This window comes from Pipistrellus hanaki (genome assembly GCF_964339955.1).
Source record: "Pipistrellus hanaki genome assembly, chromosome: 9".
Taxonomy (NCBI): Eukaryota; Metazoa; Chordata; class Mammalia; order Chiroptera; family Vespertilionidae; genus Pipistrellus; species Pipistrellus hanaki.
Genome location: NC_140511.1, coordinates 26134983 through 26161837, shown reverse-complemented (window position 1 = coordinate 26161837; position 26855 = coordinate 26134983). Strand labels below are relative to the sequence as shown.

General features: G+C 39.7%; 1 protein-coding gene across 2 annotated transcripts in view; it reads right to left on the bottom strand.

Annotated features, from left to right (window-relative positions):
• SESN3 (sestrin 3) overlaps positions 1 to 25583 on the bottom strand; it is a 58343-nt gene extending 32760 nt beyond the window's left edge. For both annotated transcript variants that reach the window (XR_014795992.1, XM_084895402.1), the window contains exon 1: positions 25142 to 25583. Coding sequence is in view for 1 of the 2 variants with exons in the window: in XM_084895402.1 (XP_084751528.1) it covers positions 25142 to 25228 (87 nt within the window). In the remaining variant the exon portion in view is untranslated. The remainder of the gene's footprint in view (positions 1 to 25141) is intronic.
• Positions 25584 to 26855: the final 1272 nt, after the last annotated feature.

Genomic DNA, 26855 nt, shown 5'->3' with positions numbered 1-26855 from the left:
TACAGTCTTCTTAACTGTAAGCACAGTGTCATACAACAGATGTTTAGGATTTTTTCATCCTCACTGCAATTTTATACCATTGAACAAGAACTCCTCATTTCCCCCAGCCCTTGACAACCACTACTTCCTGCTTTTTATGTAAGCACACTCTTCAGATCCCAGCTGAGAAGCTGTGTAATCACCAGCCTTCTTCACCTCCCACCACCATTCAGATCTGCCTCTTCCTGTGCAACTCCCCCCCCCCCCCCCCCCCCCCCCCCCCCCCCCCGGTGCTGGGCTTCCATAGCACCAAACCACCCACTCCACTTCTTCGGTCACTTTTACACTTTCCCTAGATGTTCTCTACGTTTCTTTCATCAACAGTCATTCTCTCAAGTGTCTCTTCCATGGCTTACCACTTTTATTGCACGAAATTCTACTGAATCGTGTGACAGTCACTATATTGGGAGACGAGAGTAGAGAGGGTAAAGGAGAAAAAAAGGGATGTGTGGTATGAAAATGAGCAAGCCATACAACTGACCCCTCCATCTTTTATATCCATCTCGGAGCATAGCCTTTTGGTCTGGCTTTGGGCATTCTGAACTGGTGTGACAGCATCTGCTTGTAATACTAGCACCTTCAAATCAACATATCTAAAACTAATCTGCTACCCCAAACCAGCTGTTCCTGCTTGCTCTCCCCTATAAGTTATAAAATCACACCCCCTCCCTGTCCTCCTCCTCCCCCCTCCTCCCAGGAACTCTGGCTCCAGTTTACAGCTATCCTTGACTCTTTATCCTAGGAGTCTGCATTCAAACAGTTGCCAAATCCTATCATTGCTCTTACCAAACTAAATCTCTGTCATCCTTTCAACAGACCAGACCCTTCAACAACCATAAGAGTTTCTCTTGGCTGAGGAACACTTTCCTCTCACAACTGAGAATAATATCAACATTAGGCCTTGGCTTCCCCTCTTGCTTGGAGGCTTTGAGAAGACAACATGTAAAAAATGTAAAAAATCCGAAGCATAAAACAAAATAAGGTCCTATTTTTACTTTTCTCCTGCCACTTTTCCCTAACGTAAAACAAAACACCCCAAACTGGAATAGCCGTCCTTTCCCCGCAGATGCCACTCTAACAGAATAACGGACAGCTGTTCTGTAAGTGAATAACCGGCCGCTGCTGCACTGGTTCTGAAGAACACTGCCACTCCTCCTCTCCCCTCTTAGTTTAGTATAGAGCTAACATCTTATTCTGGGGAGCAAATGGCTTTGCTCATACTAGTGCTGAACCTTATACAACAGCTTTTGAATCATAAGCCTTGTTTTGTCTCTATGAAAATCCAAAACCAACAAGTAAGCCCTTGAGGCTTTTTTAGCTGTATTTACAGTAGCCACTAGTCACATGTAGCTATTTAAATTTAAGATGATTAACATTAAAGTTAAAAACTTAGTGCCTCAATTGCACTAGTTACAATCATCCTTATCATCAGAAGGACCAGATAAAATTCCTGTTTATCCTCAAATAGCAGGTTTCAGCTCCCTACCAGCCTATGAAATTATTCAAACAAGCCAATATAGCTTCCCACAGGAACCCTCTACAAAGCCTTTCTCCCACAGCCCCTAAATTTTCACTCCTGAGTGAAAGCTCAATATAGCCCTGCATGTTTTCTTCTCCTGTGAGTCCTATGTAACTAATAAACTGTGGATCTTATTTGTTCAGTGTTGAATATTGTGGTTGACCACCCCACAGCCCAAAGTTGGAAAGAAGGAGCACACCAATGGGGTGAACAGGAGGCTCGTGAGACTATTATATGAGTTAATACCTGAAGAGCTCTTTAAGCAGGGGTGTATTATTTACTAGAAGCCCGGTGCACAAAATTCGTGCACTGGGGGGGTGCATCCCCCAGCCTGGCCTGTGCCCTCTCACAGTGTGGGAGCTCCACAATTGATCGCCATAAAGAGGTAGGCCCTGCCCACCCATCCGGGCTCTTTGATAGATTGTCCCAAAGAGGTAGGCTGAAGCTGGGGGTCCTGCTTCCACAACATGTGGAGCCACAGGACCACCAGTCCTTGCACACAGTGTCAAGCCCCCACCCACCTGTGCATGCACACAGCTCCAACCACCTGCAACCGCACACAGTCTCCTGGTGATTGCTGGTTGTGGCATGAGGGCGTCTTGGTGTGAGGGCATGATGACCACACAGTTTTTTTTTGTTTGTTTGTTTTTGTTTTTTATTTTTTTTTTTACAGAGAGGAAGGGAGAGAGATAGATTTAGAAACATCGATGAGATAGAAACATCAATCAGCTGCCTCCTGTACACCCCCTACTGGGGATGTGCCCGCAACCAAGGTACATGCCCTTCACCGAAATCGAACCTGGGACCCTTGAGTCTGCAGGCCGATGCTCTATTCACTGAGCCAAACCAGTTTCGGCCACACAGGCTTTTATTAATAGGATAGGTATTTGCTATTATAACACTGAATTCATAAAACATAAACTAGTTCATAAATGTAACTACCGGTAGTAAAAATGCTTAAACATTATCTAACAAGTTAAAGAAAAGATTTATATAGTAGATTAGTTGTAAGAAAACTATTGTATTAGTTGGCTCACAGTAGTCTCTTAATTCAGTATTTTGCTCAACAAATGATGCTAAAAATTTAAAATAGAAAACCAATTTGGAAAATAAAGCCACTTAAGTGAGAAACACACATTTATAAAATAATTGATTATAGATACTCTAATGAGCAGATGATCATTTCAATAATTAAAATTTATATTTAAAAATCATTAAAATGTAGAAAGTCATCAAGATTACATCTCTTGACCTTAAAAATAAAAATAAGTATTTAATATTTAACTACCATGCTTTTCTATATAGTAGCATATTTATTTGGATGATTTGAAATTTTATTCATGCCTTCACAGTTGTAAAAGACAAATAATAGTCTATGAATCCCTATAAAAAGCCAAAAAGGTATATATTTTTCATTTTTACCTCCCTTCACAATTATTTAGTAAACATCTTTCTCTCCAACCACACATTAAGTTCTCTAAAAACTAAGGCATATTCTATATACCTTTTTTTTTTTTTTTTAAAGTATGATTTTATTGATTTTTTTGAAACAGAGGAAAGGAGAGGAATTGCGAGAAACATTGATGAGAGAGAAACATTGATCAGCTGCCTCCTGCACTCCCCTTACTGGGAATCCAGCCTATAACCCAGGCATGTGACCTGACCAGGAATTAAACCAATCTCTTCTTGGTTCATGGGTTGATGCTCAACCACTGAGCCACACCAGCCATGCTGTATACCTTTTTATTATTCAAAAATCCTAAAAGGTTGTCCTGGTCAAGTGGCTGTTACTTAGAGCATCATCCTACACACTAAAAGGTCTCAGGTTTGATTCCTGGTCAGGGCACATAGGTTGAGGGTTAGACCCCTGGTTGGGGCAGGTACAAGAGGCAGCTTATCGATGTTTCTCTCTCTCTCTCTGCCTCTCTCTAAAACAAAAAATGTGCCCAGCTGGTGTGGCTCAGTGGCTGAGTGTCAACCTATGAACCAGGAGGCCACAGTTTGATTTCTGGTCAGGGCACATGCTTGAAGTGTGGCTTGATCCCCAGTAAGAGACGTGCAAGAGGCAGCTTATTAATGATTTTCTTTCATCACTGATGTTTCTATCTCTCCATCTTTCTTCCTCTCTGAAATCAATAAAAATATATTTAAAAGAAAAGAAAAAAGAATTAATAAGAATAAACATTTCCTTGGGTGAAGATTATAAAAATTCCTAGAAAGCAAATATTAACTAAAATAATTTCATAAAACAACCATCTTGTCCTATGTGACATTCTAATTGATAACATCTGTAGATTAACATGCAATGTTCAAGTTATATGTTTGATAAATTTATTAAGTTTATATAGTATGTCTTTTTTAAAAATTTAAAAATTTTATTGTTTAAAGTATTACATAAGTCTCCTTTTCCTCCCCAGCCCCCCCTCCCCAGCACATGCCCTCACTGCCCCCCCCTCCGCCTGTGTCCACTGGCTATGCTCATATGTATGCATACAAGTCCTCTGGTTGATCTCTTACCCCCTCACTCCCACCCTTCCCTTATAGGTTGGACAGTCTGTTCGATGCTTCTATGACACTGTCCAACCTATAAGGGATGGTTCTATTTTTGTTCATCAGTTTATGTTGTTCATTATATTCCACAAATGAATGAGATCATGTGATATTTATCTTTCTCTGACTGGCTTATTTTGCTTAGCATAATGCTCCCCAGTTCCATCCATGCTGTTGTAAATGGTAAGAATTCCTTCTTTTAAGAAAACAGAAACACCAATCAGAAAGGATATATACACACCCCCTATGTTCATAGCAGCACAATTTAAAATAGCTAAGATTTGGAAATAGCCTAAGTGCCCATCAGCAGATGAGGGGATTAGAAAACTGTGGTACATCTACACAGTGGCATACTATGTTGCTATATATAGCAAGTCTTATCTATCAGAAAGAGTAAAGCAAAAAATATTGTAGCTATCTTTTAAATTCAATATTAAAGAGAAAAAAGTAATTTCCTGATTAAATATTATTAAGTACCTCTGTCCTATAAAGAAACCTGGAATGATTGATACAGCATGAAGGAATATGTTATAGAGACAGTTATACCATCTTCATTCATTTCCTGATGGTGTTAAATCTATGTCTACACATCTGAGTTCTTATTAGCCACCTATCCAGACATTATTATTCCCTTGGCAATTTAGCCAGAGCTTGTATGAGTAGCTATTAAATCTATGAGCTTTTGTTTTATCTCAATGTATCTTTAATTTACTATCCCATTTAATTTACCATCTCATTTGAATTTCCTCTGTACTCTATCCTTCACTTAATTTGTTGTACTCTTATTATGTCAAAATAGAACCCTTGAATTTTTATCAAATACATGTTTACTATTAAAATAAACAAAAGAGCATGAAGAGAAGTAAATGGTAATAATAATTTCCAGAAATTCCACTACTAGAAATTAATACTTTAATTTTGGAGTACATTCTGTCTATATCTTTTTACTTTTTTAAGTGCAAATAAAAACTTCACACCTTTAAGGAAAAAAACAAACCTATTATGGACCTCTGTTCTCTTCAATACGTAGATCTACATCCAGGCATCCAGTACTCCATTGTATTTATGTCAAATCATTCGTTTAATCAAATTCCCTTGTTAACAACAACCTCAGAGTATTAAGCATTTACTGATACTTTATTTTTTTAAAATTTGTATTTTATTGATTTTTTAGAGAGGAAGGAAGAGGAATGGAGAGTTAGAAACATTGATGAGAAACATCAATCAGCTGCCTCCTGCACACTCCCTACTGGGTATGTGGCAACTAAGGTACATGCCCTTGGCCGGAATTGAACCCAGGACCCTTGAGTCCACAGGCCAATGCTCTATCCTCTGAGCCAAACGGATCAGTGCTACCGATACTTTAAAAGTGAGAGATGATTAAACTGGAAATTAGCCCTATACTGAGATAAGGCTTAGTTAAGGAGGAAATAAATATAGAAAAAAACAAAAGAAGATTACAAAGGATAATGTGTTATATTTTAGTTCTTAATGCAGTACTGGCCCTGACCTTCACTGAAGGCTTGGTGGCCTCACAGTGAGAAGCAATGGGTTGTGCCTCTGCAGTGGGGGTGGCTGCAATAGGGAGCAAGGGAGGCAGGCTGCCTCAGAGTCTTTTAAGTGATCCTTAGACCCCAAATTGCAGGTACCAGGTAGGGGAAAAATGACACAAATTGCTGTTTTGTTTTTAATCTTATCATTGCTCCCAGTGTTCCAGAGATAATTCTGTTTAAATATAAGCAAAAATGACATCATTTTGTCAGTATTTTTATTTTTATGAGAGCAGGACTACAACCAGAACTAGGCAATTTCCCCCCCTAAATTTATACCTGAGCTTCTCGAGTTTTCTATTAACCTAAAGATATTACCACTTATTAATTAAGGGAAGGAATTGGATAGCATTTTGAAATACTCAAAATAAAAAGTGCTGTTAAGAAACACACACACACAACCTTATATTATAATAGCTTAATCAGTCATGCAAAACTAACAGGAAATATTCTTATACCTTACTTTGCAAACCGTAGTGTTATTTTAGGCCATGAAAATGCTTTTTAAAATTTCCTTTTTTATGAGTCTCAAAGTCAAAAGCTGACTGCCCATTGCCATGGAGACAGTTCTATTTAAGGTATTATATTAGTTCTCTCCTCACAGAAAAAGGATAGGAAAGTGGTCAATAGAAAAACATCACTCTCCGGGGTTTAGAATTAAGTACTACACATGCTTCTGGGGCAGCTGACGCATAAGGAATTGGAAAATGGGGTTGGGGGCATAATTTAATACAGTCCCTTACGTTTCATAAGTAAGACCAACAGAAGTTAAATTTTAATACTAAGCTAGAAGCAATAGGAGGAAAACTCTCATTACCTCAAAATTATATGCAACAAATAGTAAAAAGAAATTACTTATAGTCAGTATCCTAGATAGAACTGCAACTAACTGAAATAATCTCTCCTTTTCAAGAGCATTCTTTTATCCCTTTGCTTTATCTAAGCAGATATGATATTCATACCTTAGGTTTGTTCTGTTTTAATTTTCAGGCTTCCTGATGTGCCTTTCTGACACCCAATTTGTAATTGTAACTGAAGAGTAAGCTACCAGTTTACAGGTGAAAAAGAATATCCATAATTTACATGCATATTTAATCTTATCTAAGAGGCTAAGAACAATAAAAAGACCCCACAATGTATCAATACTAAAACTATCTTTAGAACAGACATTATTGTTTTTTCTGTTTAAAAAAAAAAAAAAAATCCTTGAGAGGTATAAATTGCCAGTTAGATAAATAGTCACTGGAATGTAAATTAAAGCACAGCATAGGAAATCTATACATATAAAAGCCTAAGCAATCATTATGACAAATCACTATGATGAGTCCCTGATTGAGTGACCATCAGGGGATAGACACTCAGTGTAAGAGCTATATGGAGTGTCTGCCCTCTGGTGATCAAAGCGCTCCCGCAGTCCTTCCCCCTACTGGCCCTCCCCCTGGCCAGCCAGCGATTGGGACTGAGAAAGATGGCCCCAATGGCACTGATCACTGGCCAGGCCAAGGGACCCCACCTGTGCACGAATTTGTGCACTGGGCCTCTAGTATAGTCAGTAATATAGTAATAATATCTATGGTGTCAGATGGGTACTAGCATTAAAACACTTACTTTTATGTAAACAAGCAATTCCAAGAAAAACTGTCACTTGATTTCAGTCATAGCCAAGTTTTCAAAGCCCATCTCTCTTCTTTTTCCTTAAGCTAAAGTTTAGAATTTAGCAACAATAAAATAAGACATATTTTTCTTAAGGTTAGAGCATATTCTACCTGAAGGTCCCAATTTATAATTATTTTTCTAAAACTGGCTCAAGGAATCTTGAATCTCCCTGATTCTAGAGCTGGCACTGCCATTATTATCTATAAAGAGTACTGTATTGATTTAATTTCCTGTTTTCACAATATTGCTCAAACAATTGATAATGCATACTGAAAGTAAAATGGATATATATAATTTTGACTTGAAGAAGCATTTGGTTAATGATCCTTGAACAGTGGTTCTACTTTTTCACTTGAAAGCTTATTAAAATACCAATTATTGGGCCCTGCCTCCAGAATTTTAATTCAGCAGTTTGGGGTGGATCCAAAATTCTGCATTTTTAACAAACACCCAAGTTGTGCTAATGTGGCTGGTTTCAGGACCACACTTCAAGAACCACGGTCCTAGGCATTTAACAAGCTTATTAGTCTATAGAATTGTTACTCCTTGCTAATAAATTACTTCAATTTTTCCCAAAAGGAACCACTTTCAATTAAACAATAGCTCTAATCTCTGGGGGGAATAAACAGCCAATTTGGAAAGGATATTAATTCAATAAGAACCAAGTTAATTCCTAAAAATTGCTATCCAGTGGTTGGAGAACTGCTGTGAGTTACAATGACATTCAGGAAAATAAACCCCGGACCAGCAGTAAATGCCTGTGTCCCCTGTGAATTCAACTGGCCCTGAAAAGCAAGTAACTATGAGGAATTTAGTCTTTGAATATAAATTTTTCTTAGAAATAACCATAAAGCAATTATGCATTGTGTTCCAGAAAAAGGCATATACCAAATTTCTATGAGTCCAGTCTAACTTCCAACTGACTTACATCTTTATTTCAGAAATCCCTTATCTTAAATTGATCTACAACCATGGGAAACATTACATTACATTTTAGTTTTCAAGTGCTCTATAACTCATCAAATAGTTAATTATCCATAGACACTAAACTGCATTAAAATGGCTATAAAGATAGAATAAAAGGAAATGGCTTTGTACAACAAGAAACTCCTCTTTTCTTTTATGGTCGTGAAATACATACCTGCCACTGAAAAGTAATGGAGGAGTTCTAGAGGACAAATTACTTTGTTTTTATGACATCAGAGTACCATTCATGAATGGTAACAGTGTCTTAGTAAAAGTTAGAATTAACAAATGCACACTGCTACAACAGGTTCTAATTTTAGAGGCACTAACATTAAAGAGGTAACACTCTGTAGCACATTGCTGGCAGGATCCTAAGTTAATTTCTTACTTGGTATTTTTAAAAATCCAATTGTTTCTAAAAATATCTGAAGTTAAATGGAGTTTTCATAAAGATAATCATTAATGATCCATCCATTCTTTCCATTTACCATTGAGGCAAACATGCTCTCTGCAATAGCTTTAATAATAACCAATAGTAAAGGACACAAGAGAAAAAAACATTCCAATGAAAAGTAAGATATTTTCTACTAATGGTTGCTTATACATCATGGGAATTTGCTTTCTAAAATCAAGTGCATCAGATTAGTGCTTACGTCATAAAAGAAGACAAGAATGATCAACCCTATCAATGAATGTGTTATATACTCTTAATTCTCCCATATATAATCACTGGAGGCCCAGTGCACGAATTTGTGCACAGGTGGGGTCCCTCAGCCTGGCCAGTGATCAGGGAAGCAGGCCAGGGCTGCCCAGCCAGGGGGTGGGGCCACAGCCAGCCAGGGAGGGACTACAGGAGATTGGCCAGCCACAGGAAGTTGGCTGTGGGAGCACACTGACCACCAGGGGGCAGCTCCTGCATTGAGCGTTTGCCCCTTACTGGTCAGTGTGCATCATAGCTACTAGCTGGTCACCTGGTCCTACTGGTTGCTTAGGCATATATATATATATATATATATATATATATATATATATATATATATATATATATATACACACACACACACACACACACACACACATACACACACACACATATATATATATACATACATACATACATACATATACATACACACACACACACATATATAATACAATCATAACAAGAGTTGGTCAAAAGAACTCCCTACCAGATCTAGTTTGAACCACATATTATGAAAATGCATACTAATAATTGTCAATCTTCATTTCAATGAAAATTCCAATTGACTGAACAGGGTTTGAACCTTGCAACAATACACAGCGTGTGTCACTGCTCTGGGTGTCATTAGACCTCAACCATGGAAACATTATATAGGCTGATGCTTTTACAAAATGTGCAACTCAGATAAATGGTCCCATATTATACTTACTGATTAAGTGCTCATAATACTTACTGATTAAGTGTGAAATTTTTAAAGCTCATCTCCATAAAAATATTTCGAATAACTAACCATTTCCCATTTTTAAATTACTGACAGCCATCATTTCTGCTCATTAGAAGTGTCTGCTTCTATTGAATTATACCCTCTCCTCATGCACATGACCCAACACAAACATTCACGTATCTGTCTTTAGGTATATCCTCCCCTTGACAGCTCCCAAGTATGTGTTTGGTTCACTTATTACATAGTGGCATTTCTTGAGTGCCACTATGTTAATGTTGATTGAGGAAGTCAGTTATGGAATTAGGGCTTCAAGGAAATAAGACAATTATTTACTGTGGAAAAACTACTCTGCCTGCTTCAAGCCCATCTGTAGTCACAGAATGTCTATATAACTACTGCATATTATCTTCACCAGATTCCTCAAAGACAACATGAATAAAAAGAGTTCTGGAATCCTAACATGGGGACTCTGAACAGCATAAAACACAGCCTGATTCTTAAGGGATTAATTTTGTATTAGGACATATCAATCAAACCCTTTATATAAATTAGGTTTTGGGAAACAGACAAAATGTAACTTTAATTAAAATCTAAAGCTCTGTAATACATAATGTCACTTTTACTGAAATCAAATACTAATAAGGTATGACAACCTCAAAAGAGGTAAAAAAAAAATGTGTTTATAGTGCTAAATTATCTGACATATGTACTTTCAACAGATTTTTATTTTTACTTATTTATTTTAAAATATATATTTTTTATTTTTTACAGAGAGGAAGGGATAGTTAGATCAATGAGAGAGAAACATCAATCAGCTGTCTCCTGCACACCTCCTACTGGGGATGTGCCCGCAACCAAGGTACATGCCCTTGACCAGAATTGAACCTGGGACCTTTCAGTCTGCAGGCCAATGCTCTATCCACTGAATCAAACCAGTTAGGGCAGATTTTTAAAGTTTCACTTTGGACCCATCCAAATTATATGGTATTTATCCAGGTACTATGTAGATGAGTCACTCAAATTAAAAGTTTTAACAAATAACAATGTTTATCACATAGCTGCCTTTTGATTAAATTTGCACACCAATAAAAGTATAGTTAGAATGATACAGGAAACCTTTTTAAAAAAATAGGCATTATAGCCCTAGCTGTTTTGGTTCAGTGGATGGAGTGTCGGTCTGTGCACTGAAGGGTTCAGGTTCGATTCCAGTCAAGGCATGTACCTTGGTTGCAGGCACATCCCCTGTAGGGGGTGTGCAAGAGGCAGCTGATAGATGTTTCTCTCTCATCAATGTTTCTAACTCTCTATCCTTCTCCCTTCCTCTCTGTAAAAAAAAAAAAAAAAAAAAAAAATCAATAAAATATATATATATATATTTAAAGAAAATAGGTACTATAGCTATCTATATTTTAATAATGAGCAAAACACAATTTAGGAAGGTCATGTACCCTAGGCCTCTGATGCCAAATTCATTGTATTTTTTTTTATTCCAAGTTAGCAAACTATGGACTGCTAGCCAAATTCAGCCCACTGCCTCTTTTTATACTGCCTGAGAACTAAGAATAGATTTTATATTTTTAAGTGTTTGAAAAAAAAATGAGAAAAATGTTCAAGAAAACTGTATGGAATTAAATTTTCAATGTCCATAAATAAAGTTTCATTGGAACAAAGCCACATCCTTTCTTTAATGAGCTGGTTATGGCTGGTTTCATGATACAAAGGCAAACTCAAATAGGTGTCATAGAGACAACTGTAGGTTGTTCTTCAGGCCCAAAGCCTGGCATTATTTACTATCTAGCTCTTTACAGATAGAGTCTGCCAAACCCTATTCCTAGTCTTTGTTAAGTGAGGGGCATAATCTTGAAGATCTCTTTATGAGATCTCTTTGCAACTCACCACACTGCTTGGGCAAGAACCCTGATGTCCTCACTGTCAGTGTTCTTTCAGTGCCTAACATTAATGCTGTTGAATGACTAAGTAAATAAATAAAACATATTCACACTAGTGGCCCAGTGCACGAAATTTGTGCACGTGTGTGTGTGTGTGTGTGTGTGTGTGTGTGTGTGCGCGCGCGCGTCCCTCAGCCTGGCCTGCATCTCTCTTGCATTACAGGACAGCTGGCTCCTAACCGCTCACCTGCCTGCCTGCCTGCTCACCCCTAACCATTCTACCTGCCTGCCTGCTCGCCCCTAACCACTCTGCCTGACAGCCTGCTCACCCCCAACTGCCCCTCTTGCCAGCCTGCTCACCCCCAACTGCACCCCCCAGCCACCTGCTCACCCCCAACTGCCTCCCCGCCAACCTGATTGCCCCCAACTGCCCCCTGCCAGCCTCCTTGCCCCCAACTGCCCCCCTCCCGGCCTATTACTCCCAACTGCTCCCCTCCTAGCTTGATCGCCCCTAACTGCCTCTGCCTTGGTCCTGCCACCAAGGCTTTGCCCAGAAGGACATCCAGAAGGTCTCCAAGCCTGATTGGCATATTACCCTTTTATTAGTATAGATAGTGTGTGTGCAGCTGGTTTATAAATGTGTACAGCCTTTACATTTCTTAATTGCTTAAGAATATGAAGGCCGTTAAAGGGTAAGAGCACTAAGACATAGAATAGGCATGTAATGGTAATCTCTCTCTCTCTCTCTCTCTCTCTCTCTCTCTCTCTATATATATATATATATATTTTTTTTTTTAATTGATTTTTTACAGAGAGGAAGGGAGAGAGAGAGCTAGAAACGTCAATGAGAGAGAAACATCGACTAGTTGCCTCTTGCACACCCCCTACCGGGGATGTGCCCGCAACCAATGTACATGCCCTTGACCGGAATCGAACATGGGACCTTTCAGTCCGCAGACCGACGCTCTACCGCTGAGCCAAACCGGTTTCGGCTAATCTATATATTTTTACCAAAAAGAAAGAGAACTGTTTCTACATTCTCATTTGCCAAAATATATATCTTCCTTCATTTTTAAGGGCACTAAATACTAAGTAGGTATCTTGCATAATCAAAAGAATACTTATAAATTCATGCTAATCTTGGGTGTTCAACAACCAATGCACTTTGCCTAAAGAATATTAGAAACTGTACCTTGTAGTTATTTAAAGCTACACAATATAAAACTAGGGGCCCAGTGCATGAATTTATGAAGATAAGTGACATGAATGCATCTAGAAAGGAACTAGGCCGTGAGGCTGTGGTGGGCACAGGGGTGGGTCTTGGCCCATCCTCCTCACCCCCACCTGGCCTCTCCTGCCATGGACCCCCGCCCCATCTGCCAGCAGTCCCGCTCCTGCTGCCACCACTCCCATGCGCTGACAGTGGCACTGGCCCTGCTCGCACTTCCTGATGGCATGGAGCAATTGGGGCCAGCGCCAGCAGTGGCTGCTCACACCTGCTGACGGTGCTGAGCAATCAGTGCCAGTGTCGGGCACCAGCAGTGGGTGCCAGCGGGCCGGCACTGGCAGCAGGTGCGAGTGCTGGGTGAGACAGCAGTGCATGGGAGCAAAGAATTTCAGTAACCACAAGAGGCTCGTCCTGATGACAGTGAGTAGCATCTCGCCTTGGTTTAGAGCCTCCGCTCACCTGCTCCACCATCCTGCCGCAGCTGACGCCTGCCATATTCCATGCACGCCCCCTGGTGGTCAGAGCACATCATAGCAACCGGTTGTTCTGCCATTCAGTCTATTTGCATATTAAGGTTTAATATATATAGATGTCTCAAAAGACTATATAGATCATACTCCATTAGAAAATAAAACAAATACATATTCCATAACCAAATTAGATATTCACTAAATTAAAGTAATATATTATACAACAAGTTTTTATAAAATAATTTTCACATTACTTGGGGTTCAGTGCTAAGGTACCTTTAGGTTAGGCAATTTTGTTTTGTTTTCATTCTTTTTTAGTGGAATAAATTTGCTGGGCTTGTTTTCCTTTATTAACTTATACCCCAAATTAAGTTACACACGTTAAATTCCTTATTTCATATAAAAAGAAAACTTCCTGCAGAGTTCAAATTGATTATTTTTTTAAAATTTATATTACCTTAAAGACAATGATGGGTAGCAAAAAAAATACAGCACCTCATTTAAAATGCTGGGCCAGAGCCTTAGTTCAAAGTGAACAAGGATAAGCCAGCTTGATGATGGTTCTTGATTATCTCAACACCCTGATTATCACCCAATTTTTCTTCCTTCTTCATTTCAACTCCTCCCTGAATACTGAATACAACTGCATTAACAGTTTTCCTATTAGTCACAACAATAAACAAACATATCCTCACAGTGAATATATTAAAAATGTTTTTGACAAAACCATCACTCTTTTTATAGTGTTAAGTATAACAAATTAGGAAAGATACCTCCAGTGAATCAATTACTTAGATTTCAAGAAGCATTTTCACCTGGAAACAATGTTGTACCTAGTGGTTAGGTTTGCAGGCTAATCAGTAAATGCCTATTAACTATACCTGTCATATTAATAATTCTCTGGAACATAACTAGATATTTCACTGTGTTTCCATGGAAAACTCTCAGGAGTTCTAATTTACAAGTAGCACAGCCACATCTCCCCACAACTACCATAAGCCCTTTGTAAGACTGGAAACTTAGATAAGAGTTATTACAGGGGCTGTAAGTAAAGAAAGGCCTATGGGAGAATACCAGTCCCAGGATTTCCTTCCTTTGCCACTATTTTTGCCTTAACATAGAAAGCAAAAATGAATGGTGGAAATGAGCATTCATGTTACTTATCTTCATAAATAAAATCATTTTTACTGCAAAAACTTTACGAGAAAGTGAGGACTTTTCTTAGAGGTCGTATTCAAAAGACAATATTAAACTCAAACTGTTTCCAGACAGTTCTTATACCACAGATACTATAGCAACACTGATCAATGCTATGAACTATTAAATGACTGATTGACAAAAAGAGGAAGCCAAAATTTGCTGAGAAATTAGGAAAAGTATATCCTGGTACTAGAAAAAAAAAATGGCCACCTAATTAACAACAGACTTACATAGATAAAAGAGCTAGCTAGAGGGATCAAATTGTGCAATGAGAACTTCAATTTGTTTCTCAATTGACTTAATATAGATAGAAAAATTTGCATTTCTAATGTAAAAATAAAGTAGAGAATATCTAAATTTGAAATCACTCCTATTATTCTTTCAAACAATCAGGTCCTATTTAGTTTAATTTTACATTTTATAACTTTTGTATAGTAGAAAAACATGTATAATGGAAGGCAATACAGTGTTTATACCAGTAAAATGAGCCGGGCTTTGAAACTCAGGTTTCAAAGTCTGCCACTTATTGGTACTCTGACCTTAAGCAAGTAACTGAAGTTCTCTGAGCCCTAGTTTCTTCATCCACAAAACGTAAAATTCTTCATAGGTTCATAATAAGTAAATATGATACACAAGTAGGGCTTAAATACTTAGCACGGTCTATGACACATAAGCAGTAGGAAAGCTATTGTTATTGATATTATAAAATGCATTTCAAAGCTAAGAGTTACAGTACCAGAGAATTACAATAATATGCCACAAAACCTAGCTTTAGTTAACCATGAGGTAAATCTTACACATCTCCATTATTTGGAAAGACATTCCATTTCTTCCACTGACTAGTTCCATCACTACAATAGAGGAAATTGTAAAAACTAAAATATCTAAAAACAAGAACATATACTTCCATTATAAGTAGTTATTAATTAGTAGAGAAAATCAGTCTTACACAAATATATATATATCGTGTTTCCCCTTAAATAAGACATCCTCCGAAAATAAGACCTAGCACATGGAAAGATAAGACATCCCCTGAAAATAAGACCTAGCGCAACTTTGGGAGAAAAAATTAATATAAGACACTGTCTTATTTTCGGGGAAACGGTGTGTGTGTGTGTGTGTATACACACATATATATATACATATATACATATATATATATATTTTAATACATTTTATTGATTTTTTACAGAGAGGAAGGGAGAGATAGTTAGAAACATCGATGAGAGAAAGACATCGATCAGCTGCCTCCTGCACATCCCCCACCGGGGATGTGCCTGCAACCAAGGTACATGCCCTTGACTGGAATCGAACCCGGGACCTCTCAGTCCTCAGGCTGATGCTCTATCCACTGAGCCAAACTGGTTTCGGCCACAAATATATATTTTATACTTGTTAAGAAATCTCTGGTTCAAGAAATAGAATCGCCCAAACCAGCCATTTTTAAAATATATATATATATATATATATATATATATATATATATATATATATATATTTATTTATTTTTTTAAATTGATTTCAGAGAATCACTGTTGGCTGCCTCCTGCACACCCGCAAATGGTGATCAAGCCCACAACCTGAGCACGTGCCCTGACCGGGAAATCGAACCTAGGACCCTTCAGTCTGAAGTCCGATGCTCTGGTCAAACTTATTAAAAAATAGACTTAATACATTTGTTATGAAACATAAATCTAAATGCCTGCCATTCCTCTCAGAAGCTTTGAGCAGCAAAACACAAGGTATTTCAAACCATCATTGAATAACCCATAATATTCTTCATGTGTCCCTCAGAAGGCAGTCAATATCTTGGCCCACAAACCAATGAATGACTCACTTCTGGGTGGATCTAAAAAGTAAAGGCTAGCTAAGGGGTAGTCCAGGCCTATGAACAATTCTCTGGTTCAGTTATGAAGGGAGTGCCTGCTGGCCAAGTATATCACAGCTGGCTTGGGATGCTTCCAAAGTAAAGGACTTGAGGGGTGGGGAAGAGGGGAGGTGGAAGAGGAAATGGTTTAGACAGAACTCCATGGGGAAGTGAATCTTAGGAGATGGCCTACAGAAAATCTTGGAAGTTTGAAGGTATGCCTTGAATTACTCTGAAACAGCCATTCCTTACAGAATCCTAGAAGATTCTAGGAGGCAGAGTGTATGTCCATATCAAAGCAATGGCCATTTTACATCTCAGAGGAGAATCAACAGCCAATGCCAGTATCCCGACCCTCTTAATGGACTAACATTCTTTCTCCCTATCAGAACTCTGTCCAAAACGTTGTATAATCCTATATACTAAAAGGCTAATATGCAAATTGACCGAACGACAGAATGACCGGTTGCTATGATGCACACTGACCACCAGGGAGTAAACGCTCAACGCAGGAGCTGCCTCCCGGTGGTCTGCGCACTCCCACAGGGGGCGTGCTGCTCAGTTAGAAGCCCTGAGCTAGGCTCACGGCTGGTGAGCGCAGTGGTGGTGGCAGGAGCCTCTCTCACCTCCACAGCAGCACTAATGATGTCAGCTGCCGCTTAGACCCAAGGGTGCAGGCCAGGCTGAAGGGACACCCTCCCTCTGCCCCCTGCAAGTGCACAAACTGCTCATGCACCAGGCCTCTAGTATTTAATATTAATAAAACAGTATAGCAAGTTAAGTTTACTGGTGGGGTTTTAGATCCTACATGGCAACTAACCTTCAAGAAACTCTACTTGTCATGTTTTGGTGTGATACCAATGAAGAATATTCACAATTGTCTTTTTTTGTTGTTCAACTACATATCTGTGGCAGGCCATATTTTCTTCACTTGAAAGCATATCACAAGAAATTGAATGAAGAAGCAAATATGAAATTCAGCTGTCTTATATTAAACAGAGATTTGCAAAAAATATAAATGCCACTCTTTACTGTTTTTGTTTTGGAAAATTTATTTGTATAAAAATGAGTTAACATTAATGGATTATTTAAATGAATCAAACATCTATATTTTCCTCAGTTTTAATTTCTCATTAAATAAATATTGACAGTTATAACCCACACATAACCAAAAGTTCTTTGGGGTCTTCAATACGTGAGAGTGTGAAGGCGTTTCAAAGCCAAAGTATTTGAGAACTACTCAGCCATTTGTCTGTCTTGTACTTTAAATGGATTTTTTACCCATGTATGATTTGGATAAACATCTTCTCAAAAATGAGTTAAGTAAGTGATCCTGAAAATTCAAGAAAAACAACCGACAGTATTTATTCCTGTGATAAAAAGAAGAGTCAGATGGCAAAGATTATGCCCATTGTGCTTAACCGGCTGGTTTTATATATTGGTCATCTGGAAGATATTGATGATTAAATTATTCAGATCTTCAAAATGTTGATACAGTTTATTATATAGCATCAAAAAAGCATATCCATTAACATCACCCAAGAGAAAGCCTTTAAGAATTGGGAAGCTTTCAAGCTAATGATGGCAGATACACATTTCCTAAAATTCTATTTCCTTGAAAGTTTGAATTTCTTCATGGCAATGGATATTGTCAGTTTTTTCTGTGAAATTTTACGGTCACATTATTCTTTTTTAAGATTCCCTCCCCCCCCCTTTTTATTGAATTTATTGGGGTGACACTGGTTAATGAAATTATAGAGGTTTTAGGTGCACAATTCTATAACACTTCATCTGTACACTGTACTGTGTGATCACAACCCCAAGTCATCCCCCCAATAACCTTCTAAACCTTTCATGCCCCACGTGAACTCCCCTGGGAATCACCACACAGTTGTCTGTGTCCACGAGTTGGGTTTTTTTTTTTGTTTGTTTTTTTTAATCAAATATCCAAAGTTTGTTCTTTTAAATAAAAATGGGGTTACAGTTTGAAAACTAAAATTAACATACCATAAAATTAACTTTTTTGTATGTGCAGTTCTGTGTGTCTTAACATATTTGTCTCCCTACTCCCACAGTCAGGATACAGCAGTTGCATAACCCCAGAAAATCCCCTTATACTGCACCTTTCTAGTCAAACCTTCACCACCAATCTGTCCCATTAGATTGGCCTTTTCCAGAATGTCACATAGAATCACAAAGGATGTAACATCTGGAGACTGGCTTCTTTCAGTGTATAACATCTTTGAGATTCATACATGCTTGCTTTTTATGGATAAGTTTCTACTGTATGGATGTAGTTTGTTTTACATTCACCCACTGAAGGATATTTGTGTTTCCAGTTTTGGGTAATTTTGAATAAAACGGCTAGAAACATTTTTTCAAATGTGGTTACATTTTTTTTTTTTAAATGGTTAGTTTAGCTTGTAACCAAAACAACTGCACAAGTTTTTTCCCCATAGAAATGAAGAGTATGCTATGCAATAGAAGTGCTTTATATACTTCTCATTTTGTCACACAGGATAGTTTAAAAAGATGGACACTCAAGGATTAAGGTAGTATTAAATTTTAAATTGTTACTGCTTGTTCAAGGTCACTTTTAAATGAAACTGGCATTTTTTTTCACTGAATATATGGCAGTGAAGAATACAATGGTAACTGTTTGGTGCCACTACCTTAACTTACATTATGGGGCCAGCACAGTTTTATTTCTAATGCTTTTGCACAGTGAAAAAGGCAATAAAGTTTTATTATGATCATAAAAATAGTTTGACCCCTTGATACCCAAAGGGTATTGGACATCCCCAGGATCTGAAGATCATATTTGACGAGTGCTACTTTATCTTATTAAGGAATATACCAAACAACTGTTACAGAGATAATAAAAATAGCCAGCTATATCCTCTCTTTTCCCTCCCAGTTGATCTGCAATAATGTGTCAGGTAGCTAAAATTCATACTTCCAACCAATATTACCTGGAGAGTTTTAGGTACCTATAGACATTCCCCAGATGCAAATCTGGGAATGGAGAGATTCCCCCAAAACCACAAGAGACAATAGAAATATGGAACTATGGTTTAATTATTATAGAGGCAGTAATGAGAATTAAATGGGCTTCTTACTAGTTATATGGCAAAGTCCATGCCACTTGAATTTTATTAGTTTGTGACAATCAAGTCTATGTGAAAACACTCTAAAAATTGTAATGGCCTAGAGTCTAGGCCCTAGACCACATGTGTCAAACACAAGGCCCGCGGGCCAAATCCAGCCCGCCAGGCCTTGCAATGTGGCCCGCACCGCGCTGTCATCACTGCACTCCGCTGTCAGTTTATGACATTGTCAGTTTATGACTGTTCAGTAAACCATTCGGCCCGCGATTTAGGCTGGATTTTAGATTTTGGCCCCTTCTCTGAATGAGTTCGACACCCCTACCCTAGACAAACATAAACTAATCCCTTCAAAGGGGAAAAAAAGGAAAGGGAAAAAAAAGGATAGGGGGAAAAAACCAGAGGCTTTTACTTCCATAACTTTTCTCCCAAATTAAAATAATTAAAAATTACTTGCTTTATCCTAGATTTGCCCCAACTTCTATTAAACACAACCATCCTTAACTATTAGTCTTTTAAAATTGAGTACCAATTTCCCTCAACTGTTAAAAGTGTCCAAAAGGCAATTTTATTTAATTATTTGAAAAACCAAAAGGTACTCAATGAATTATTATTTAAGGGGGAGTTGATACAAATATATATGCAAATTTTTAAATGCTGATCATTCTAACTGAAGGCATATCTTTATTTCTCATTTACAGGCAATAGAGAAACAGGACAGAAAAGTGAAGACTAACCAAATTACTCAGTATGTACTGAAATATATTGCCATCACACACATATAATTAAAGTATCTGGATAAGAGAAAAATAAATAGGTTTGACTTTTTCTTTCTTATATTTAGAGTTGTACTTTATGGTTTATAAAGTATTTTGACACTCATTACTTCTCTCAAGCTATACAGCTAACTATAAAATCAGTAGAAATTATCTACATTTTACAAAGAAGACTAGGCTTCAAGGAAGTTAACTAACTTGTCCAAAATACAAGAACTTATCAAAGACCTAACTGAGAGCACATTAGCAGTTGTTTTAGGAATTTATTTGGTGATTGAGGAGAAAGTGGGAAGAGCAGAAGTATCCCTTTTACAAATGAAATCTTATATTGAGCCTGAACTATGAAGTACATAAATATATAGAACCATTATTTGTATGTCTTTTTGTGTCGAAGTAACAAGTACTGATAATAATAAGTTTTTGTTCTCACAAATAAAAATTTAACATAGTAGTTATGTACAGAATTGAATTTTTATTAAAGGCCAGTGCCTTCACAATCAATGACAATCTTATCAATGTTATATTAACAAAAATGTTCAAATAGCCAAAACCGGTTTGGCTCAGTGGATAGAGCGTCGACCTGTAGACTGAAAGGTCCCAGGTTCGATTCCGGTCAAGGGCATGTATCTTGGTTGCAGGCACATCCCCAGTAGGGGGTGTGCAGGAGGCAGCTGATCGATGTTTCTCTCTCATGGATGTTTCTAACTCTTTTTCCCTCTCCCTTCCTCTCTGTAAAAAAATCAATAAAATATATATTTTTTTAAATGTTCAAATACATACACAAAGGTAACAGAATGTTTAAGTCAAGCCCTGTACCAGAATAATCTTATAACAAAAGATAACTTCTTAAACAATGTTAAAATTTGATAAAACATATTTTGGGGCAGCAATATTTTTAAATTATAATTTTAAAATAATTTAAAATATACTTAAAAATTTAATTCAATTCAAGCATTTTTGAACACAAGCATTTTAGAGCTCCATAAAAAGCAGCTTGCAAACCATTGCATATTGGATTACTATCATAAATTCACTGCTTAATCTCTGCTTAGTTCATCCTATATAATCCAATATAATAAAAGCATAATATGCAAATCAACCAAAGGGTAGAATGACAGGCACTTATGAGGTGCACTGACCACCAGGGGGGCAGACGCTCAATGCAGGAGCTGCCCCCTGGTGGTCAGTGTGCTCCCACTCAGCTAAAAGCTGGGCTCACTTCTGGAGAGTGCAGGCAGAGGGGTCCTGGACTGTAAGGTGGCAGAGGCCGGGCTTAGGGGATCTCCCCATCTCACCCCTATCCCCCACCCCAGTGAAAGAATCTCCTGCACCGGGCCTCTAGTTTAAGATAAAATGAAGGAAAAACTGCTTTTGACAATCAAAATTATGTACATAAGAAACCCGATTAACCGAGGTAGACTATAACCACTAATCAATCCTTAGTCATAGCAATTCCATTCTATTGGTTGAACCATATAAAATTGCTATTAACTGAAAAATTTGACTAGAAAAAATGAGGTCCATATAGCTCAATCCAATATTTCCCATTTTATTTTCACAGTCTCTTCACTTATAAATCCATTAAAAAAAGGTGTCAAAATAAGCAAAGTGGAAAAATGCACCAACCAACAAACACGTACCACTGGAACTACTGAACATACCGGTACTAAGAATTTTTAAATGTTTAGTCCTTTAACTTATGGTGCAGAGTTTTAGTCACTCCAATAGCAATGATTGCTTAATAGCCTACTGTAATAGGCCACCTTTTATTTATTGAAAAATGAGTGGACTGACAGTTACCTACCTTTCTTAATGTAGTTTAGCCCTCCACTTTAAAATATATCTAGTTGTTCCTGGAACTTCTTCAAGTAAAATGTATAACACTTCAAAAATTCATTAACTTTTCCTTAATAAATGCAGGCATTTCCTCTTTTATTAGAAACCTTGTTGAATTATTTCATTGATAACAGAGCACGTTGGACTTAGTAGGAGCTACAGATTTGAGGACAGGTTTTTTGTTTGTTTCCCTCTGTGGTTTACTTCTCCATTCTTTTTACTGATGGCAGGTTACCAAATTATATTCAATATTTTAAGAAGTATCCTTATTTTGGAGGACAATGAATCAAAATTATAAAGATACTTCTAAGAATAAATGTGATTCTCATACAATATGCAATTCAATTTTTAGATACAGAGTTAAACCAAATTATTTCATGTGAAGGTGAATCCAGTTCCTTTTGAAGATACCCCCAAATCAACACACTGCAACAAATGAAGCCACTTAGCGAAAGGCATCATGCCACATAGAAAGGTGACTCTTCCCCCATCATTAATGAGGATTATAACTGCAAAGAGTAATTTATACTGGGTGTGCATGAGTTTCATTCTTCCCAACAAAAAATTCAAAATGCTATGACTCACTTGGTTATTACTGAACACATTATTAAATAGAAAACAGGATAAATTTGGAGAATAACATTTTGAGAGTTGCAGATGAATTTTAGAGTTATATACTTTGTATCAAAAAGCAAACCATCTCTTTATTAGAAATAAACTCTTACCTGCTTTTAGAGTGATAAAGAATTTAAAATGCTAAATACTTGATATTTTTAAAGAGCACTTAAGAATACTACTCTTAAAAAGCTACTTATGTTGCCAAGTCATGTCATAACTGGCTCAAACAATTTCATTTCCATCTAAAGCTATTTCATGCTACTGCATGAATCAATATTAAATACCCCTTGGATTTGTTAACAACTGGAATATTGGCAGAGGTATGCATGGTAATTATAAACTATGAAAATGGTGAATATCCATTTTCCATCTACCCTTTTCCTTTAATAATGGCTAGAAATGAGGATGTTCTTTCTAGGTAAACAGAAATGATTTCCTAAAAGCTAAGAGAAAGACATAAAGAATGCTAGCCAAGTATGATGAATCCATAGCCATGGTTCTCACAAAAGGAAAAAATATATATATTTTGTAGCCTAATATCACCTCCAAACATTTTATTAGCCTACTAAATTGAGAGAGCCACTTAAAAAAAAAAATCAAAATCAATATAGCTCTTTTCCTTCAGTTAAAAAAAAAAATACAACTTATTTTAACCAGGCTGGAGTGTAATCAAATGTGTATCAAACAACTTTTTTTTTTTTTTTTCATGTTAAGGACATAACTTACCACTTTTAAAGTTAGGAAGTAATAATCATTATTTTTTAAAAGGTTAAGTTCAGAGGACATCTGGCCCTGAAGTGAAAGAGTTAACATTCAACTAAGCAGAGCTGCACTTCTGATCCATTACATTTCTCACAGGCTGCCCTACAATGAGCTGAACAAGTAGCAACTGTAATTTGATCCCAGAGTTTATGGAAAAAAATAACTGCACATACTCTGCATGAATACTGAATAAAAAAATCTGTTTCAAGAAAAACATACCCCATAAACTCAATCTAAGACATACTTTACTGTTAGATAACTTCAAATCTGCAATCTCTTTGCTTTCTTCAGGCTCTCCAATAAAATGAATAAAATGGGGGGGGGGGCGGGAAGAGGGGGGTTGAAGAGAGAGGCAGCAGCCCTACTGCAGGGAAAAAGAGGCTTGAAAAACAACTTTGATTGGCACTTGGCCTGACCCACAGAGGAAGAAAAACAGTTTTTGGACAAAGAGCACAAATATTTGAGCTTGCTTACTTATATGCTTTCTTTCTTTCCTTTTTTAATATATAAAGAGCTGAACTGAACTGTAGAGAAATTGACTAAAAAAAACCGGTGCCCTATTCATCTCAGTCCTTGAGTCCCGACGCATTTGCACAACTCAGCAATTTTAATTCATTTGTACCGGGCACAAACAGAAGCACCTCAACTAATATTTCCACTTAATGAAACGTAACAACAGAGTTTGGAAAAGAATAAATTGATTATCCTATTACCCAGTGGCCAGTGTGAAAGTCTGATGAAAAGCTTTTCTCGGTCTCCAGCGACATGCCCCCCCCCCTTTCCTCCCTCCTCCCTCTTCCCCCCTTAAACGGAGCGATTCAGCCAAGAGGGCTAAACAATGCTGGAGTAAACTTTCTATCAGTCCCTCGGAGGAGAAGCAATAAGCTGAGGGTGCATCTGATTTTTTTTTTTTTCTGGACAAACGCGAGCGGGGGAAGGGTTGCTGAAAAAGGGATAACTCACGTTCACCCCAGTCTCCTCCCTCCCCCGCCCCATCCCTGCCCGAGGGGAGCTGTGAGGTCGAGTCGCATTTCCCATCCCATAGGCATAAAGTTCAAGCTGCTTCACCCATTCTTTTCGCGATTGAGTTCTGGACACAAGACGACCATCCGAGAGAATGTAAGAAGGGGGGTGTTTAGTTGGAGAGCACGCCAAGGAAGGCAGAAAGGAACCGAGTAAACAAAAAACACCCGCAACCAGAGACAGCGACAGCGAAGAGGGAGGGAGGGAGCCAGGTTCCTCCAGACCCGACCTGACGGTTCCGATTTCACACCGGCCTCCCTCCATCCACTTGCACCGGAGGCAGAGGAATCGAACAGGTCCCTCGCTCCCTGAGCCCCAGGAGCAGGCTGGCTAGGAAAGATGAGCCGAATGCACAGTGCACAGCACTCTCTTACCAAAATAAAAAAATACAAATAAAAAAATACAAATAAAAATCCCCAAACCCTCGGGACTGTAGCCCGCCGAGATAAAAAGCAGCAGCAGCAGCAGCAGCAGCCTCCACCCTGCACCCTGCACCCTCCACCCACGCCCCCTCGCTGGGTCCCGGCGCGGGGAAGGTGCCCGGGTCCCTCTGAGCCTCCGCTCCGGGGCAGTGCGCCCGGCCGCGCCGCCCGAGCCCAGGCGGCGGAGAGAGAGCGCCCCTCCGCGCCGCGCCGCGCCGGCCCCCAGGCCGAGCCCGTACCTTCCGCAGCACTTTCCGGCAGTTGGTACAGATCAGGTAGTTGGTGGCGGCCGCCGGGCTGCCGCCGCCGCCGCCGCCCCGGTTCATCGTGGCGGTGGGCACCGAGGGCAGCGCGGGCGGGCGGCGGGCCGGGCCGGGGCTGTCACTGCGGCCGCCTGCGCCGCTGCCGAGCCGGACACCGGCCGGCCGGCCGCGCTCCTCTGGCGGCGGGATACCGGGAGAGGAGGCGAAGAGCCTCGAGAGCAGGCGGCGCTGTCCGAGGCGACCGCGACCGCGGGCGGCTGCTGCCGAAGCGACGGCGGCGACGGCGGCGGCTGCTCCTCACCGGCCCGTTGTCCCAGCCGCCCCCATCCTCCGGACCCCCGCCCCCGCCAGGCTAGGACGAGCAGCCGCCACCGCTGCCTCCGCCGCCGCTGCCGCCGCCGCTGCAGCGCCTCAGTGCGGCCCCGCCCCCGCCGCCCCACCACCTTCACCACCTCCACGCTCCGGGACCGCCCCCTCCCGCCAATCGGACAGCTCCGGCCACGCCCCCGGGCGCGAGCCCTCCGCCTATGAGCGACGACAGCTCGGGTGGGAGCGGCGCCGGCCAATCACAGAGGCCGAGGAGGCCTTGAATCTCTGGGCAAGTTAAGTTCATCCCCGCGGCTCCCTACCGAAGGGAGAAGGCGGGTTCGTTAAGGCTGTGAGGTGGGCGGGGATACAGCGTGTGCTGCTCCGCCAATAGGAGGAAGAGGGTGTGTCGTATGCAAATGAACTCGGGAAGCCCAGCCCCTCCCCCCCGAAACCAAGCCACGCCCCCCCTCCTCTAGGTCCCTGCAGGAATAGGGAGAGAGTGAGATAAATAGCTGGGAGCTAGCTAGAGCTTGCTAGTTGATCTAAAACTGAACTAAATATTTCCCGATTTCTTGAGAAAGGTTTGGAAGGTGGCGTGGGGGTGGGGAAACTAAAATTTTCATATCATCACGTCGGTGGGTAGCCTTTTTCTCTCAGCCCCAATGTTAGCTTTCGCTGTAAAGAAGACTGCAGTCACGTAGCGCTTTGCACCCAGGGAGCTCTAAGAACTTTATGCATCATTTATCGTGCAGAGAGTCTCGATTTGCAAAAGACCAGTTTACCTGAGGCATCGGCGTACAGTAGGTAGGGGAATGCTTGAGGCATATTTCCACCCTTAATCAGTTAATTGGGGGGGAAGGACACAGAACCTCTGGTTTCCTGGTTTCCTCTGCGTCTGAAGCCCCTTTTCGCAGTCCTTCTCGGTAATGAAAGTACCTTTATTTGTCTAGCACGAAAGGGGCAAAGAGACAGGTTTATTTTCTCACCCAAAAGTCCTTTATAAAGCAGCTGGTCAAATACCCGCAGAATGCACAGCCCTGTTCCCCAAAGGTTCAGAGAACACATTGCCTTTTAAAACTATGGGTCTGCACCGGCCTCTTGCACAGCTAAAAATGGTGAGTCAGGATTTTTTGCATTCGCGCCCTGGAGAGAGGAGGCAGATGTAATTGGGGACCGGATGGGACAAGGCCACTGGGAGAGTCAGTTCGCCCGAGGAGGCCAGCACTGCGCGTGCGGGTCGAATGCGGTTGCCGAGGCTAGACGCCCCGAAACCTGTTCCCCCGTGAGAACAAAGGCAGGCGCCGAGCGAGAACCTGATTGGTGCAGGGTCCGCACCGGTGTGCTGGGGCCCCGGAGACAACTTGTTTCCCCCGCTGACGCG